The sequence below is a fragment of the Aplidium turbinatum genome, chromosome 6 (assembly GCF_918807975.1).
Source record: "Aplidium turbinatum chromosome 6, kaAplTurb1.1, whole genome shotgun sequence".
Taxonomy (NCBI): Eukaryota; Metazoa; Chordata; class Ascidiacea; order Aplousobranchia; family Polyclinidae; genus Aplidium; species Aplidium turbinatum.
The window spans coordinates 6,565,838-6,579,815 of record NC_137477.1 but is presented as its reverse complement, the minus strand read 5'-3'; the positions used below and the strand labels follow the sequence as shown (position 1 = coordinate 6,579,815).

The 13,978-nt window shown below is 35.4% G+C and overlaps 1 protein-coding gene and 1 long non-coding RNA gene across 2 annotated transcripts; both read right to left on the bottom strand.

Moving 5' to 3' along the window:
- Positions 1 to 1,272: 1,272 nt before the first annotated feature.
- Positions 1,273 to 10,218, bottom strand: LOC145771853 (interferon regulatory factor 8-like). The gene is made up of 6 exons (XM_082583596.1): positions 10,036 to 10,218; positions 7,939 to 8,116; positions 7,361 to 7,527; positions 6,876 to 6,999; positions 5,859 to 5,945; positions 1,273 to 3,395 (listed from the first exon to the last, which is right to left on the bottom strand). Exons 1-6 carry the CDS (start codon positions 10,216 to 10,218, stop codon positions 2,749 to 2,751), a joined length of 1,386 nt encoding a protein of 461 aa, XP_082439722.1. The 3' UTR covers positions 1,273 to 2,748.
- Positions 10,219 to 10,244: 26 nt separating this feature from the next.
- On the bottom strand, positions 10,245 to 12,907 carry LOC145772778 (uncharacterized). The gene is made up of 2 exons (XR_014289319.1): positions 12,766 to 12,907; positions 10,245 to 11,857 (listed from the first exon to the last, which is right to left on the bottom strand). It is a non-coding gene; the product is annotated as an uncharacterized LOC145772778 (long non-coding RNA).
- Between the last annotated feature and the right edge of the window lie 1,071 nt (positions 12,908 to 13,978).

The following is a 13,978-nucleotide window of genomic DNA, read 5'->3' as shown; positions in this document are numbered from 1 at the left end:
CCATTTCCACGTCAACATCGAGTGATTTTAGAAAATACTTTTGCTACTTTTCCATCTGAAAAGACGTGTCTTTATATAAGCAAAATAGCCAACTACATTTATCGAAGTTGCACGAAATAGTAGGGTGGTCAAAGTTACCTCCGTACAATTGACTTGAATTTTGGTTAACTATGACCAGCAACTTCTACTATCAGTAATAAGTTAATAACCTTTTTGTTCCTATTCAGAATTGTTGTAGCCGTTGTGGGAAAGAAAAAAAAAAAAATGTTGTAGCCTACTGCTTGATAGTTTGTTTCATTGTCAATCAATATAGCAAGAAATATGTTGAAAAAACTATAAATAAGGACAAAACAAACTCAAATTGATCCTCAATAGAGTTGCAGCTCTGTATATTTCTGAAAATGCATAGTCACATGCAATTTTCATATTTTAACATGCTGTTTTTGATCACAAATTTAACATTTTTTTCAATTTGGTATGTGGTCAAAGTTACCCCAGACTGAGCCGTTTTACTTTGGCATTAAAGACATTTCATATAGGCCTACATGGCCAAACCAACCCCTTCCAGGGGTAGGCTAACTTTCGCCACCATAATTAATAAAAAAAACACCTTAATTAAAATGAATTTTTAGTGTCCACCTATGTATATGATGCTGCGGCCTCCATGTCCGCAGTTTGGAAAAAAATTCAACTTTGTTGAGATAAAGCCTTCTCAGAAAATATACATGCTATAAAAATTGTCCAAAGTTACTCCATTTTATGGCAGTGCATTGTGTTTGTCGTAGCCTACCCAGGCGGTTGAAGATTAGGAGGATGGAAATATAAGGATGAATCCACCACGTTAACTCAGTGGTTACGCGTCCGACTCAAGATCAAGAGGCGCTGGTTCGGCTCTCGATGTGTGCGCTGAACGCATTTCAGTACTGATCTCCATTTAGCGGCATCTAATGAATGGAATAATTTCCCGGCAACAACACTTCAACAATCGGAACACTTCAATCTATCAATCTTGATAACCTGGCATGCGTTAGTGGTTTAAAGCCTCTCTACAAGTATGCGAAACTGCCAGGACTAAGCTCTCAAAGATGCTCTCCGGTTCGAGAATAAAGATCAATCAAGACAAAGTAGCCAAAGCCAACATTCAGGCATACCTTTCAGTGTCATGACTGGTCACAGCGGTAAACCATAATCTCTTCGTGGGAAAATTGTAACATAAGATTCCCGAATCCGTTCGTCTGCATGTAATGACCGAAAAAGAAACACTCCTTTGAAACGTCTATTCAAAATTGTATTTCTGTAAAATTATCCACCTGGCTGTCGAAAATGGGATGCAACGCCGTACACCACTAAAACTTGTCACTACAGAACAGATTACTTGGATAAAAGACGGAAATTTTCGTCCAGCTGACAAGCACTAAGCAAAACGGTTAAACATGCGACCAACCTCTTCAAGCAACAATTTTAAAATGAATGACCAGAATAGATATCAATATTTCAAACTCACGTACGCACTACTGTGACGTAATAGTGAAAGACATTGTCACGCAATTCAAACAGGTGTTCAAAGGTGATGATGCAATATTTCATGTTTAAACAGGTTTGACACAAGTCTTACGAACGATGGTGCAATTTTGGCTCATTTTTAGGAAAAATTCCATGACGTAAGATTCAGTAGACTTGAACGGTTTTATATGACGTTTGATTTGTATAGAGATTGGCCGTAACAATGACAAAGAAACAGCCGAATGCTCTTGAGCGGTATCGAACAAGACGCCCTTTCAAGTGCCGTATCAGGGCTCTCATCACTCGGCCATGCAGTCGACGTTGAATACAATACGAGGTTACCTTAAATTAATTCACAATTAGACTCGTTATTTACATTCACAAGATCAAGCGACAATGGGTTAAACTTAAAGCACTTCTGGATTAGTTTTCCTCCTGATCGAAACCGTTGGAACCGTTTTACGGTATCCAGATTCACTGTGGTGGGTAAACATATAAGCTAGTTCAAAGACTTCACGTGAGACTTCCTAGCCAGAGCATATCAGTCGTTTTGTATGTTCTGCAGACGTAGAATCAATGTAGGCGAATAAAAGGACTGGTTTATTGCCTGGGTTTGTCATCGGGCAAATAGTGTTCAAAGCGATGGGCGGAATCCGACGTCACTCAAAGCAAAAGACTAACATGCAAACCACTGCACATAACAGATAGCCACACCATAATGTTTGTAGGCTAGATCAGTGCAATTATATACAAACAGTGCAATTTGTCATGGACAACAAAAAACATTTGCGTTGCTAAAGTAACACATTACACAGATAACAACTCTCGGTTCATGATACTACAAAGTGCTTGACCACAAGATCATAAATTGACCACAGATCGGGAATAATACATTGTACAGGGAGTGGAAAAATAACTCCATAAAAAGATGAACACAACAGATTGTCAGAGAACAACAAAATCGCCAACACGATGAAGACGAAATACTGAAGAATTTGGTGTAGGCTATAGTTGAAACAAAATAAGCTTGAAGCAAATTTGGTAAAAAGTACAGGCTACACAATTTTAATATTTGCTTTTAATAGAGAGGGACAATTTGTTCAGCTAAGTTTGGAACAAAACTGAAATCTTCTATAATAGCAGCGTAAACACAAACTCAGGGAAAACTGAAGAATCATACAAACGTAGTTCATAATATAAAACGTAGCAGTAGCTTGTTAACACCATCACATAGCAATGAATTTATTAATCTAAGTCTTGAAATGCTCGGATAATACGGTCAACAGAGTTTTCAACGCTGATATGTACGGAAGGTATTGACTCGTTATTGTTGACTAGCGCTAACTTCTCCTTTATGAAGCCAATCAACAAAGGCTCCAATACAAGCTTGGCCAGTGTCGACGAAGAGGTAGATTTTGGTAAAGTACCGATAGCCAAAACGATTTCTTCGTCGGGTAAATGCGAAGAAAGATTCTGTGTATAATCAAGCAAGCCTTTGATATAGTGTTGATAGGAAAAAAGAACTGTAGGGATAGGTCTATCTCTTTCCAGTTTAGTTATTTTACTTGGGAACTGACAGCTGTCATTGAAATAAACTCGACTCTGGCAAAGTCGTTTCCCAAGCAGCTGAAAGCCATCTGATTTCAGTATGATGCCGCCTGTAGTTGACTGCAGGATCTTTTCAACAGTGGAGCATGTTTCTTCGTACTTTGGAAACTGCCACGAAGGAAATTCAAAATCTTGCTCAGGATGATTCAAAGCATCCAACGCCTCTTTTTGCCAATAGGAACTGCCATAATGAAATCGAAAACCATTGGACAAGTCGACGTTGTTTTCACGAACAGTGTCTTTTCTATAACAGAGTGTGACTTTATACTTGGCCATGTCATGATCTGTGGCAAAAGTTGCATAGTTAGTATGGTAACATTACTTAAAAAAAATTGCTTCAGATTTTATTATTCGTAGTCACTGAATACTTTCAGTGATTGTAATTTGCAACGCTCATGGCATTTGATTTGAAACAATAGATGCTCAGAGAGCTCATAACCTGAAGACATCAAAACAGGGTTGTCGGTATTTTACCCGACCCAACAAAACCCGGGTGGTTTTTTTTCAAAAAACCCACTTAAAAAAAACCAAAAAAAAAACGTTTTTTTTTCGGTTTTATTGGGTTTTATTTAAAAAAGATGCAAAAAATGTAGATTCATGCTTATTTCACCTCAAATACTACTTTTACCAATGAAGTGCCTCTCACTCACAGTACATGCTGGCATAACACAATAAAATAATGCACTAGGGCTGTTTAACTATGAGGCCTTCTTGCGTAAATGAGTTTTAGTGTAGTACAAAGTGGCATTACTTGATTTTTGTGTACAGAAATATCCACTGTGTTTTCAATTTATCCTTGGAAATTTCCTTCACAATCACATTCATAAGTCCTAATTTGAAGTTTGTTTTAAGTACCTTGTAGTACTTTGGTTCATTTTTTCAATTTTCTGATAAAAATTGGACAAATTTGATGCTCTGGCTTTTTCTCAACCCTGCATCAAAAGTGGTTCTCTGTAATTTTTATGCATTCGCAATTTGTGTATTGTTTCGAATATGGACAACTTTAAACGATGCAAATCAATAATAATAAGTATCCCTCGTTCGTTTAAGCCTGATTCTCGGTCGGTTGGTCAGGTTGTAAACCATCATCTTTCTCTATAACCAAATCTTGAGTGGACTCCAGAAGATTTGAAAACAAAACTAGAGGGAGACCAAAAAGAAGAGGGTAAGATGACGTAAAGAAAGATTGGCATCACCTGGATGAGAACAGCGAAAGATAGAGGCGTGAAGACGTAAGTGAAAGCCATTTGCGAACAATGGCATGACTGGTTAATGATGAAAACATGCCGCACAATACGTAAATAACATAAAAGAATTAAATATTAAAATCAGCTTGCGCGTCTTGATGTTGCCTACCAAGTGGCCAATTTAATTTCTAGCAAGATGCGCGGAAATCCTGCAGGATTGTGACTTATTGTTTTATTTTAATTTCAGGCTGCTATAAGCTTAAACAAGTGACCATAAATTTTAAGAAAGCTACAGCTAAAAAAAAATTGATTTAAAAAACAAAGAATTGTACAGTAGGTTGATATTTTTTGATAGAATTGTGCAAAAAATAAAACATAAGGAGGGAACTAGTAAGCACACAACACAATCTATGAGGTCACTAATATTTTTGTCTCGCGGACTGCAGGTTGGGTATGCAAATGTCATAACAATGCCATTTAAATAACTAGTTTCTATCTTCAAAGTAACGTGTACTTTCATAAGTATGAATATAACAATGTCATATAACCATACAATGGTACTTCGAGAATCGCGAAGACAAAAGCGTTCACAATGAACACTGCTTACTTTTAACTGAGCAAACGAAGTAAATTCAAGTGACGCTAATTTTCGATTTGTTTTTGATAATTCGTCCTTTTTATGTACTTCTTTTTGGTCTCCTAACCAACAGTTGTACAATGCATTGTTTTGACAATTACATTTTACTATGATTGTTTGTTAATATATGGCGCTGTTAAAACAAAATAAATTGACTTGACTTGACTTACAAAGTGGATAGCATTGCCTCATTGAAAATTTAGATGTTTGATTTGGCGATTTTCGAAAAAAAAAAAATGCCTTCAAGGTAACGATTAGTCTCGAACGAGCTACATATTTTTTAAGAGCTGGGCAACACACATGGAAACAAAGCAGAGCCACAACATCCGCCCAACGACAACGATTGGTATTTTTAATAATATACGCAACTCTTTAAAGATTCATCTCTTCTCTTTTCAGTTAATAGTGACGTCATCGAAACCTCAGGTCTGCTGTTGCATTTCTAAGATTCAACGTATATCTCTTCAAAGTCCACAGAATTGAAATGCGCTTATGCATATAATTATTGACGAGCTATTGTGATGATACTTGGATTTGCATATGCTAAAAAGTGACAATTCGCCATGTTAGGAATAAAAACCGAGCTGCTATACGTACAAAGTTTAATGATAGCTTTTTCTAGGAAAATATCCACCAGTCCTGTGATAATAAATAACTTGTTTATCAATTGAAATGCCACGCGGAAGTACTTTATACGACTTTACATGTGACTGCTGCAATTTACAGAGCTAGCAGATTTTAAATAAAATTTAAAAAGTAAATATTCAATCAATCTACTAACTAAGCCACAGTTTGCTCAGGCACGTTTCGATACAAACAAGGCTTTTTGCTTGGCATTGAGTACTTTATGCAGTATTCATAGTATCTATTGTTTCGATGCAAACATGTATTTCCTTCACATTAGTCTAAAGCGCATCTCTTACCAGGTAGTGTGGATACAATAGCACGAGCGGTTTGCCAATGATGATGACTAATATCGGGAATCTCGTACTCAGTACTACCTCTATAATCTGAAAAGTATGCAGACGTTAAAATACAGAAACAAAAATCTGCGTAACATGTTGGATTTTAAGCATCGTTTTTAGAAAAATAAAATAATATTGTGACACCGGTTTTTGATACAAATGTAGCTCGATTGCTTAGTTTCTTATTTGGTTGATTGAAATCTTTATCCTCGGACTGAGGAAGCCTTCAAGTATAGAAGGTTATTCTTGGAAGTCACATACTTGTGAAAGTTTTGACCCACTGACGCAGGCCGGATGTCACGGAGCATGACAAGAGTGAAGTTTTCTCTCGTTAAAATGTTGTTGTTTGTGGATTATTTCACCAAAACTAGGTGACGCTGAATGGAGAGCATTCCTAAAATGCGTTGCTCAAACGCACTCCCAGAGAGTCGAACTAGTGCCGTTTGGTCATAATGTTTCTTCGTGTATAAAATCGGCGCCACGGAACTAGCGGGGCTTTGTAAGGTATCTCAACAAAGAGTGGATATGAATGGACTCTCCCGAACTTTCAAGAATTTAGAGGCCATAGAAAACACTTTTGTCGTATCCAAGCACGTGGCTTGTATGTGACAATTTAAATGATAAAGTCAAAAAAAAAAAGAAAGTCAATCTTCTTATCCACCCTCAACCATATGTCTTCCCGAAACACTGTGTCCATTTACATTGGAATTTGTATCGGTCAATGCTGCGTCAGTCAACGTCGCACAAACGTTCTCATTACTCAGATGATGATTCTTACTGTTTAGTCATTTACATTTTACAAAGCCATTCGATATTGATCCTTCCATCAAGAGGAAATATTTCAAAAAAACTGCACACCAATAATACCATCCTACAGTATTCCATTCAGTTCATTCTATTAAATACTTCTGCTTTAAAACGTGGGATAGACCTGGGCAGCTATAGCACAGAAAACACTTGCAACAAGCAGCTAACCGTTTACTGCTTGTTGTTCTTCGACTCTGGTGGAAAACAAAGGCGATAGACATTGCGATGTTGAATCGGTGTGGCTGTGGGCAAACGTTCCGTTTGTGTTCGTGTGGTTGTAGGTGCTCAGTTCCTTAAAACATGTCTTGCACTTTATAACTAGCCTGTGAGCATGTTAATTCTCAGATAAAATGTAGTTCATGCATTAATCTCTAATACGTGCCCTGGATGAACAGCTGTGCACTCATCACACAATTAAAACCACATTTCTAAGAACTAGATTCAAAGCTAACATGCTAATTGTGCAACCTGCTTGTCTTGTGTATGTTCAACAGTATCACAAATGTTGTGATACCTTGAAGACTTTTAAACTATCACGACAAGTAAACTTATGTTTAGCACAGAAAATATGTTAAACTTGACCAAAACAAGTTTAACAATTTTAGCGGATTTACAATTTACATTCTTAAGTAATACACAAGATGGAGACATACCGACTGAAAGACCGAGTTGTTGTCGTATTCAAGGTCTATCATACTGACATCAGCGCTTTCTTGCGAACCACACGTACAATCGCCGTTGTTTTGCACAATTCCGATAGTTGTGTCATTGGTGCGTTCAGCATCTTTCTCTCGAGATACTTTACGCCTACTCTTTTTTTCTGAAAGTATGTATGGTTGCAATCACTGCATACCACCTACTGAAAATCAGATTCGGGAAATTCATTTGAATAGCAAATTGTAGATAGTGACAATATATATATGCACAATGACCGTTTGACTGCAAAAATTGAAAGGATGTTAATAATAATTTAATATTATTTTTCAAAAAAAAATCTATAGTGCGGTGAATAGGGACTTGCAAAAAAAATATAAATTTTATCAACAAAATCTTATTAGTTATTTCCTATATATTGAGAACATTTTTGATGAACAAAGCCCTTCAATAATATTTAATCAATCTGAAAATTAGGCTGATACAAAACAAATACATATCATACAGTATTCAGGTTGTAACACAAGCTAAAATTTTCACCAGTTGAACCATGGTATATGTACTGACTGTAGCCTACCTTGTGCTTCTCGTTCAGTGAGAAATTTAAAAACTCTGTAATTTCCTGTCTGAAGATTCAAGACACTAAGATCTGTGACTTCACCAATGTAATTGGACTTTCGAATTGTATCTCGGAATCTGTCTTTCAGCTTCTGCGGTAAATCATCTTTCTTTCTATGTTTGTGTGTAGCCCATGCCTAATAACACAGTAACTAGAAATGACTACAAATAAATACAAGTACCAGTATTATAATGGTAGTGTAAATGGCCAAGTTTTTGCTTTACACTGAGAACACAAACGCCAGTTGCTTTTGAGTCTTCTGACTGAAAACAATGATGAAATTGCTTCACAATAATGTCATAACTATAAACAGCGCACAAAATATTCTTCAAGTAATTGACCACCATTTCACGACAGAAAAATACACTTGTTATGCATTTAGCCATCTTGAATCAGTGCTTTTAATTTAAAGTAAGGATTAAGTAGTTAAGTACTGTAGGTAGACTTGAAGCACTATAGGCTACTCCTTGTGCAGGCCAGTGTTTGAAATCTACGAGTCCTGCATGTGATTAGCATAGTCATTAGGGCTTACACTCCCTAGTTTACATAAACCATAACATATACCTGTTACATATGAATAATTTTAAGTTATATACAAATTAACTAAGTTGACAGAACAATGTAAAGCATTATTTTGATGATAAACATGATTGCACTTTTTGAATCAGATGTAATCTTTATTAAAACTTAAATATTAACATAAAAAACTTAGCTAAATGACATGACAAATATGGCAACCTTGGTATAAGCTGAACAACTAATTCATTCATAGCTTGTCACGCCAGTGTCGGAGCCAGGTAAGAGCATTGTTTGTGATGTTTTTGAGGTCGTTGTCATCACATGAAGGGCTAAGGGGGCAGTTGGTGAGGATGTGCTTCATCGTCTGATTGTCTAGGCCGCAATCACACATTGGGTCAGGAGTCATCTTCCATCGGAAAAGATTGCTTTTATTTCTCCCGACTCCGCAGCGGGCTCTGTTTAGGCAGCACCACTCTCTTCTCTCAAGGGTGGGAGTTTGTTGTAGACTTTCGGAAGGACTTGGGATGGCAGGATGTTGTGTCCTATCGGGCTCAGAGGTCCACATTTCTAGTCGTGCAGCTGTCGCGTTTGAACAACTGTCGCTGTCGTTGAACAACTGTCAACAACTGTCGCGTTTGAACAACTAATGAAAGCTATGCATGGATGAGTTGAATGGATTTAAACTGTATTATATTATATTACGTTAATGGTGAAGTTGTTGATCTTTTTGTACTTTTGTTGTCTGAAAATAAGTCACATCTTTGTCTAAAGTTAATGCATTAATAAATTTCTGATAAGGGTTCTTAAATAAATGTGCTAGGGTAGATGACATTCTGCCGCAGCTGACATGATGAGAGAAAATTGACCATGAGAATGGGCAGTGGGCACCTGACACAACTTACTGTAGAGTTTCAAAATTTTTATTTTCTTATAAAAACAATATTAAAATACAATTGATGTTTCTGCGAGAAAAACTTTTTGTACAAAATGACAAGACATTTTGGAAGTGTTCAAAAGTGTTAAAATATATGATGAACCAAACCCTACGACATTTCTTTAGTCACAATGAAACAAACCAAAGATTTTTTTTATTGAATAGACATTTCCTTTTGAAATATTCTGCTTCAAAAATTCTCTGCAAACAACAATGCTAAAACATTGTACTTTGAACAAAGATCTTCAAACACAATTTTCTTATTACCACTAAGTTTATGCAAGCTACCCAATAATAAATAACAAAATGACTTTAAATTTAAAGTATAATTAACGTGCAATAGAGTGTTGATAATGTAACCTTTTCGTGGGCGCTTGACTTATGTTTTCTTATTTCAAATATGCAATATGTTGGATAACTTTTAATTACACAAGATGTGACTTAGTGGTCCAACTAATACCAGTATATTCAAGATATTCAATCCATATTATGTATAACATGTACGCAATATGAATATAAAATTAAGTACAAATACAGAGCTACTCACATTCAAATAATCACAAATTAAACTTAATTTGGTGTTATAATGAAAAACTTCTTACCGCACATATTTCCAGAAGCAAAGGAAATTCAGGTTTTTCTTTTTCAGGCCAAGCAATTTTGAAGTATCCCAAATCTCTGTTATGCCATTGAAGACCTCTGAAGGAGTTGTTCTCTAACTTTTTTCTTAACCATGGAGCTAGATTTAAATTTATTTCATCATCATAGAAGGTTATTTCACTCATGTTTATTATGACAATAACTAGCTCACCTAACAAAAATAAATGACAAGTAATATCTTTATATAGACTGGACACTGTGGACAGTTGGCAAATATACCACAATCAAATAGTTTATGAGTAAAACAAATAAAAATATCCCTTCTAGGTGATTTTATGGAATTCCCTATAGGTGCTTTTACAAAGAAATTACCTAAAAATCGGTTCCTCTAGTTACAAATGAAACAATTGCACAGTATTGCACAATAGTATTTACTTAATATGAAATATTTGTTTGCACTACACCACTTGCTATGAAAAAAGTTAGATATATATAGATAGGGTTACACACTGCAATCCAAAAGGTATGATATAGGTCATGTAAGCATAAGCATAGCAAGTGGTCTGCTGAGTAAGATAAAGGTGGTCCTATACTTGATTCAAATGTCAGGTATGAGGAGATTCTCATTATACTAAGCCTTTGGCACTAAGGATAGTAGGGTGGCCAGTTCCTTTCTCTAGGCCAACTTTCCTGCAGCAATTATGCCCACTCAACTTATTACACCCTAGGTAGAGGTGAGCAGTGTTTTTAACAACCAGCTTAAGCCAAGGTTGAACCAGGTTTACATTATTGGAAAGCCAACGCTTTATCCTCTGCGCCATCCCACTGATACTGTTGAGCATGCTGTTCAAAAAGATGTATTGCAATCTTTCAGACTGGATAAAGCCTCTAGCCTACTGTATGCTTTCATAAAATATGTGATTTCTGGCACTATTTTTTATTGTGCATTTCAATAGGCTACTAAACATGTTACATAAATAAACGTGCAATAATAGGTTAGAGTACTTTTTAATTTGTTTTCTATGAACAAATGTTGTAACTGAAAATTGCAAAAGAGCTTAGAGTTTTTAGAAGTTACAATGTATGATATATAATATCCAACATTTTAGTAGAATTTACTTTGAGCATTTCTTAAATTAGGGTACACAACTACACATACACTTTGAAAAGATTTCTAAAAAAATTGTAGATGCATTTCAAACTAAAACTAATCATTGATTTAAAGCAAGAGTTTTAAACTCAAATTTCTCCGAGAGACAAATGAACAGTGCTTGTAAATTAACTCGAGTTCTCAGAAGTCAATAAAATAACAGAATTAAAACGCAATAAAAAAGATACGAAGAACACATTAAGAACGTGAAATCACAAGAAAAAGTAGTAAAAACAAGGAAATTGAAAAATACTGTACAAACACAAAAAAAATGCCAACAAAACGACGGACCTGGAGTAGGGTGATTCATAAATTGAAATTTTTTTTTATTCAATGGGGCACCCCCTTGTATCGTGTCAATACCTGAAAAAATAATCCTGTCAAATTTTTAGAGCAATTGAAAGCATTTTTAAGGTTGCTACCAACTTTGAAAGCTGCACATAATACACACATGGGTCATTCCCTGTCAACTCAACAGGGTGTGCAAGCGCGATCCTCTTTGATTTTCTTGAAATTCACACTAAAGTTTCATATTGATGTATAATGAACAAAAAAAATTTCAGCTCATTATCTCAAGACATTTAGAAATTACAGCCCTTCAAAGTCACCAAGGTCCCTCAAAATGCGTTCGCATGTACATTTTCCTCCATGTTTGGATCTTCATCACTTTTAATCTAAAGCATTTACAAAGCTGAAATTTGGTATTCTGATTAAGAAGCAGCCCTAGTTTTCATATCTACCACCAAAATTGCTAATTTCAAATTAGTTTTAGATACAGAACCTTTCAAAAATTGAAATTTTTTGTATTTGAAAAAAAATTATCAATTTTTGATGTCCGCTATCTCCCAAACCAATAGTCACAGAACTACCATTTTGCATATCATTATTCTATACTAGTTGATAATTTACCCCCATGAGACTGACACCAAACAAATGTGAAATTATTGAAGTTTGGAGGGTGCAAAGATGAAGCCCGAACCATCTTTACACCCTCCAAACTTCAATAATTTCACTATGCCAATCTCAGTAACCAGCCCTGCGTCAAAAGCCTCTACAAGTATACAACACTTCCAGGAATAGCCTATCAAGGCTTTGTCAGTCCAGAGATAAAGATTCAAAACCAACCAGTCCAGCTGGAAGTAGAATAATCCAAAGTTGAATAAAATATTCTAGAATATATTAAGGCAGCTTGAACAATAGTTCTGAACTGAAAATATGAGCTGGAAAAGCTAATGGGCATAAAAAAAAACAACAGCGAAAATGCTGTTTTCTTACATCATTCTACTTCAACAGAATAAACCTTTTATAATTTCTGAATAAACACAATTTTTTGAAGCAAAAATCAAAATGGTTTACAATGACATTCAATCAGCAAAACATACCCTCTGAATTTTCTACCAAGTAGCCTAGGTTACTACTAGTTATGTGGAATGATTATATTTCAGCAATTAGTCTTGTCCCATTCAGACAACTAGTCTTGATTTTAAAAATATGAATCTCATGAGGTAGGCCTAAACGTATTACCAGCTGCTACAAGACTAGCCTGTTTAGTTAAAACTGAAAATAAAACAGTAAAACTCACCGCATGTAGTAAACTTGTATGATTGGCTATGGTATGTTCAACAAAAGCAGGGAGTTAAGTAGGCTAACATACCGGTATTTTAACATTGATTCATATTAGAATGTATATATGGGTAATTTTCATACTTCCATGTGAATTAACTTAAAAACCTGGGTAAAAATGAATTTTTGCAAGAAGATAATGTTGTATTTATCTGGGTTTTTTTTTTTATTGTTTTGTATCGACAAATTGTAACAATTTAGTAAGTCATGCAAGGCCTGGTGCATTACGATTAAAATGGCTTCCACCGTGGACCGTGGTAGAATTCTTTTGTGGGGTTTTCTTTGCTTTGAAACTAACTGAACCAAGACATATTCCCCTGGATGCAACCTAATTCGTACCATCAACAATTCGTACTGTCAGTTCGTACCTTGAAAAGGTCAAGAGAAAAAATTAAAAAAAGCCAAAGTTGCTGATCGCAGTTTTCGCAAACATTTTAAAATTTTCCTCAAACAAAAACTCTTAGGATCATTATCAAAAATTTTAAAATGTTTGCGGAAAAACGGAAACTGCGATCAGCAATGTTCTATTTTTTCCTCTTGATCTTTTCAGTTTGTTTGCGGATACCGATACCCTAACCCTTTCAAAATGTTTGCGGAAACTGCGATCAGCAACTTCGGCTTTTTTTAATTTTTTCTCTCGACCTTTTCAAGGTACGAACTGACGGTACGAATTGTTCATGGTAAGAATTAGGTTGCACCCTATCTTCACGGCCATCAGCACACTCTTGATAACGCATGATGGCTGATCTTTATAACAAGTCTTTATTTATACAAATCTTGAAAATATCAGCTACAAGCTATAAGGGCTTATAAAGCTATAGCCTGGATATATGTTGTTATTTTCATTTTTGTTTGTAATTTTCCTTTTTATCTTAATTTTTTTTTGAAGGTATAGCAACCGTGTACTTAATTAGGCTACTTATTTTGGCCTTAAGTACGATATAACATTTGCGTTTTGCCACTTCTAACTTTTTCTAGACCTTTGCTATGTTGACGTGTATTGTTTTTGGTGTGATGGTCAGAAATAAAAATAATTGAATTGGACACTGCATAGCCTTTACCACCCTAATATACAACATTTCAGGTGTTGGCCTATAGTTAACTATTCGTAAACATTATCAAATCATTGTACACACAAATTATTCAATTAAAAAACATTGACTTTTATGTGT

Bases quoted from the DNA above. Each gene is read 5' to 3' on its own strand.
- LOC145771853 (XM_082583596.1), bottom strand. From the start codon at position 10,218: ATGAGTGAAATAACCTTCTATGATGATGAAATAAATTTAAATCTAGCT. The intron at 8,117-10,035 runs GTAAGAAGTTTT...CTGTGTTATTAG, and splicing joins TGCTTCTGGAAATATGTGCG to GCATGGGCTACACACAAACA. The intron at 5,946-6,875 runs GTTAGCTGCTTG...CATACTTTTCAG, and splicing joins AGAACAACAAGCAGTAAACG to ATTATAGAGGTAGTACTGAG.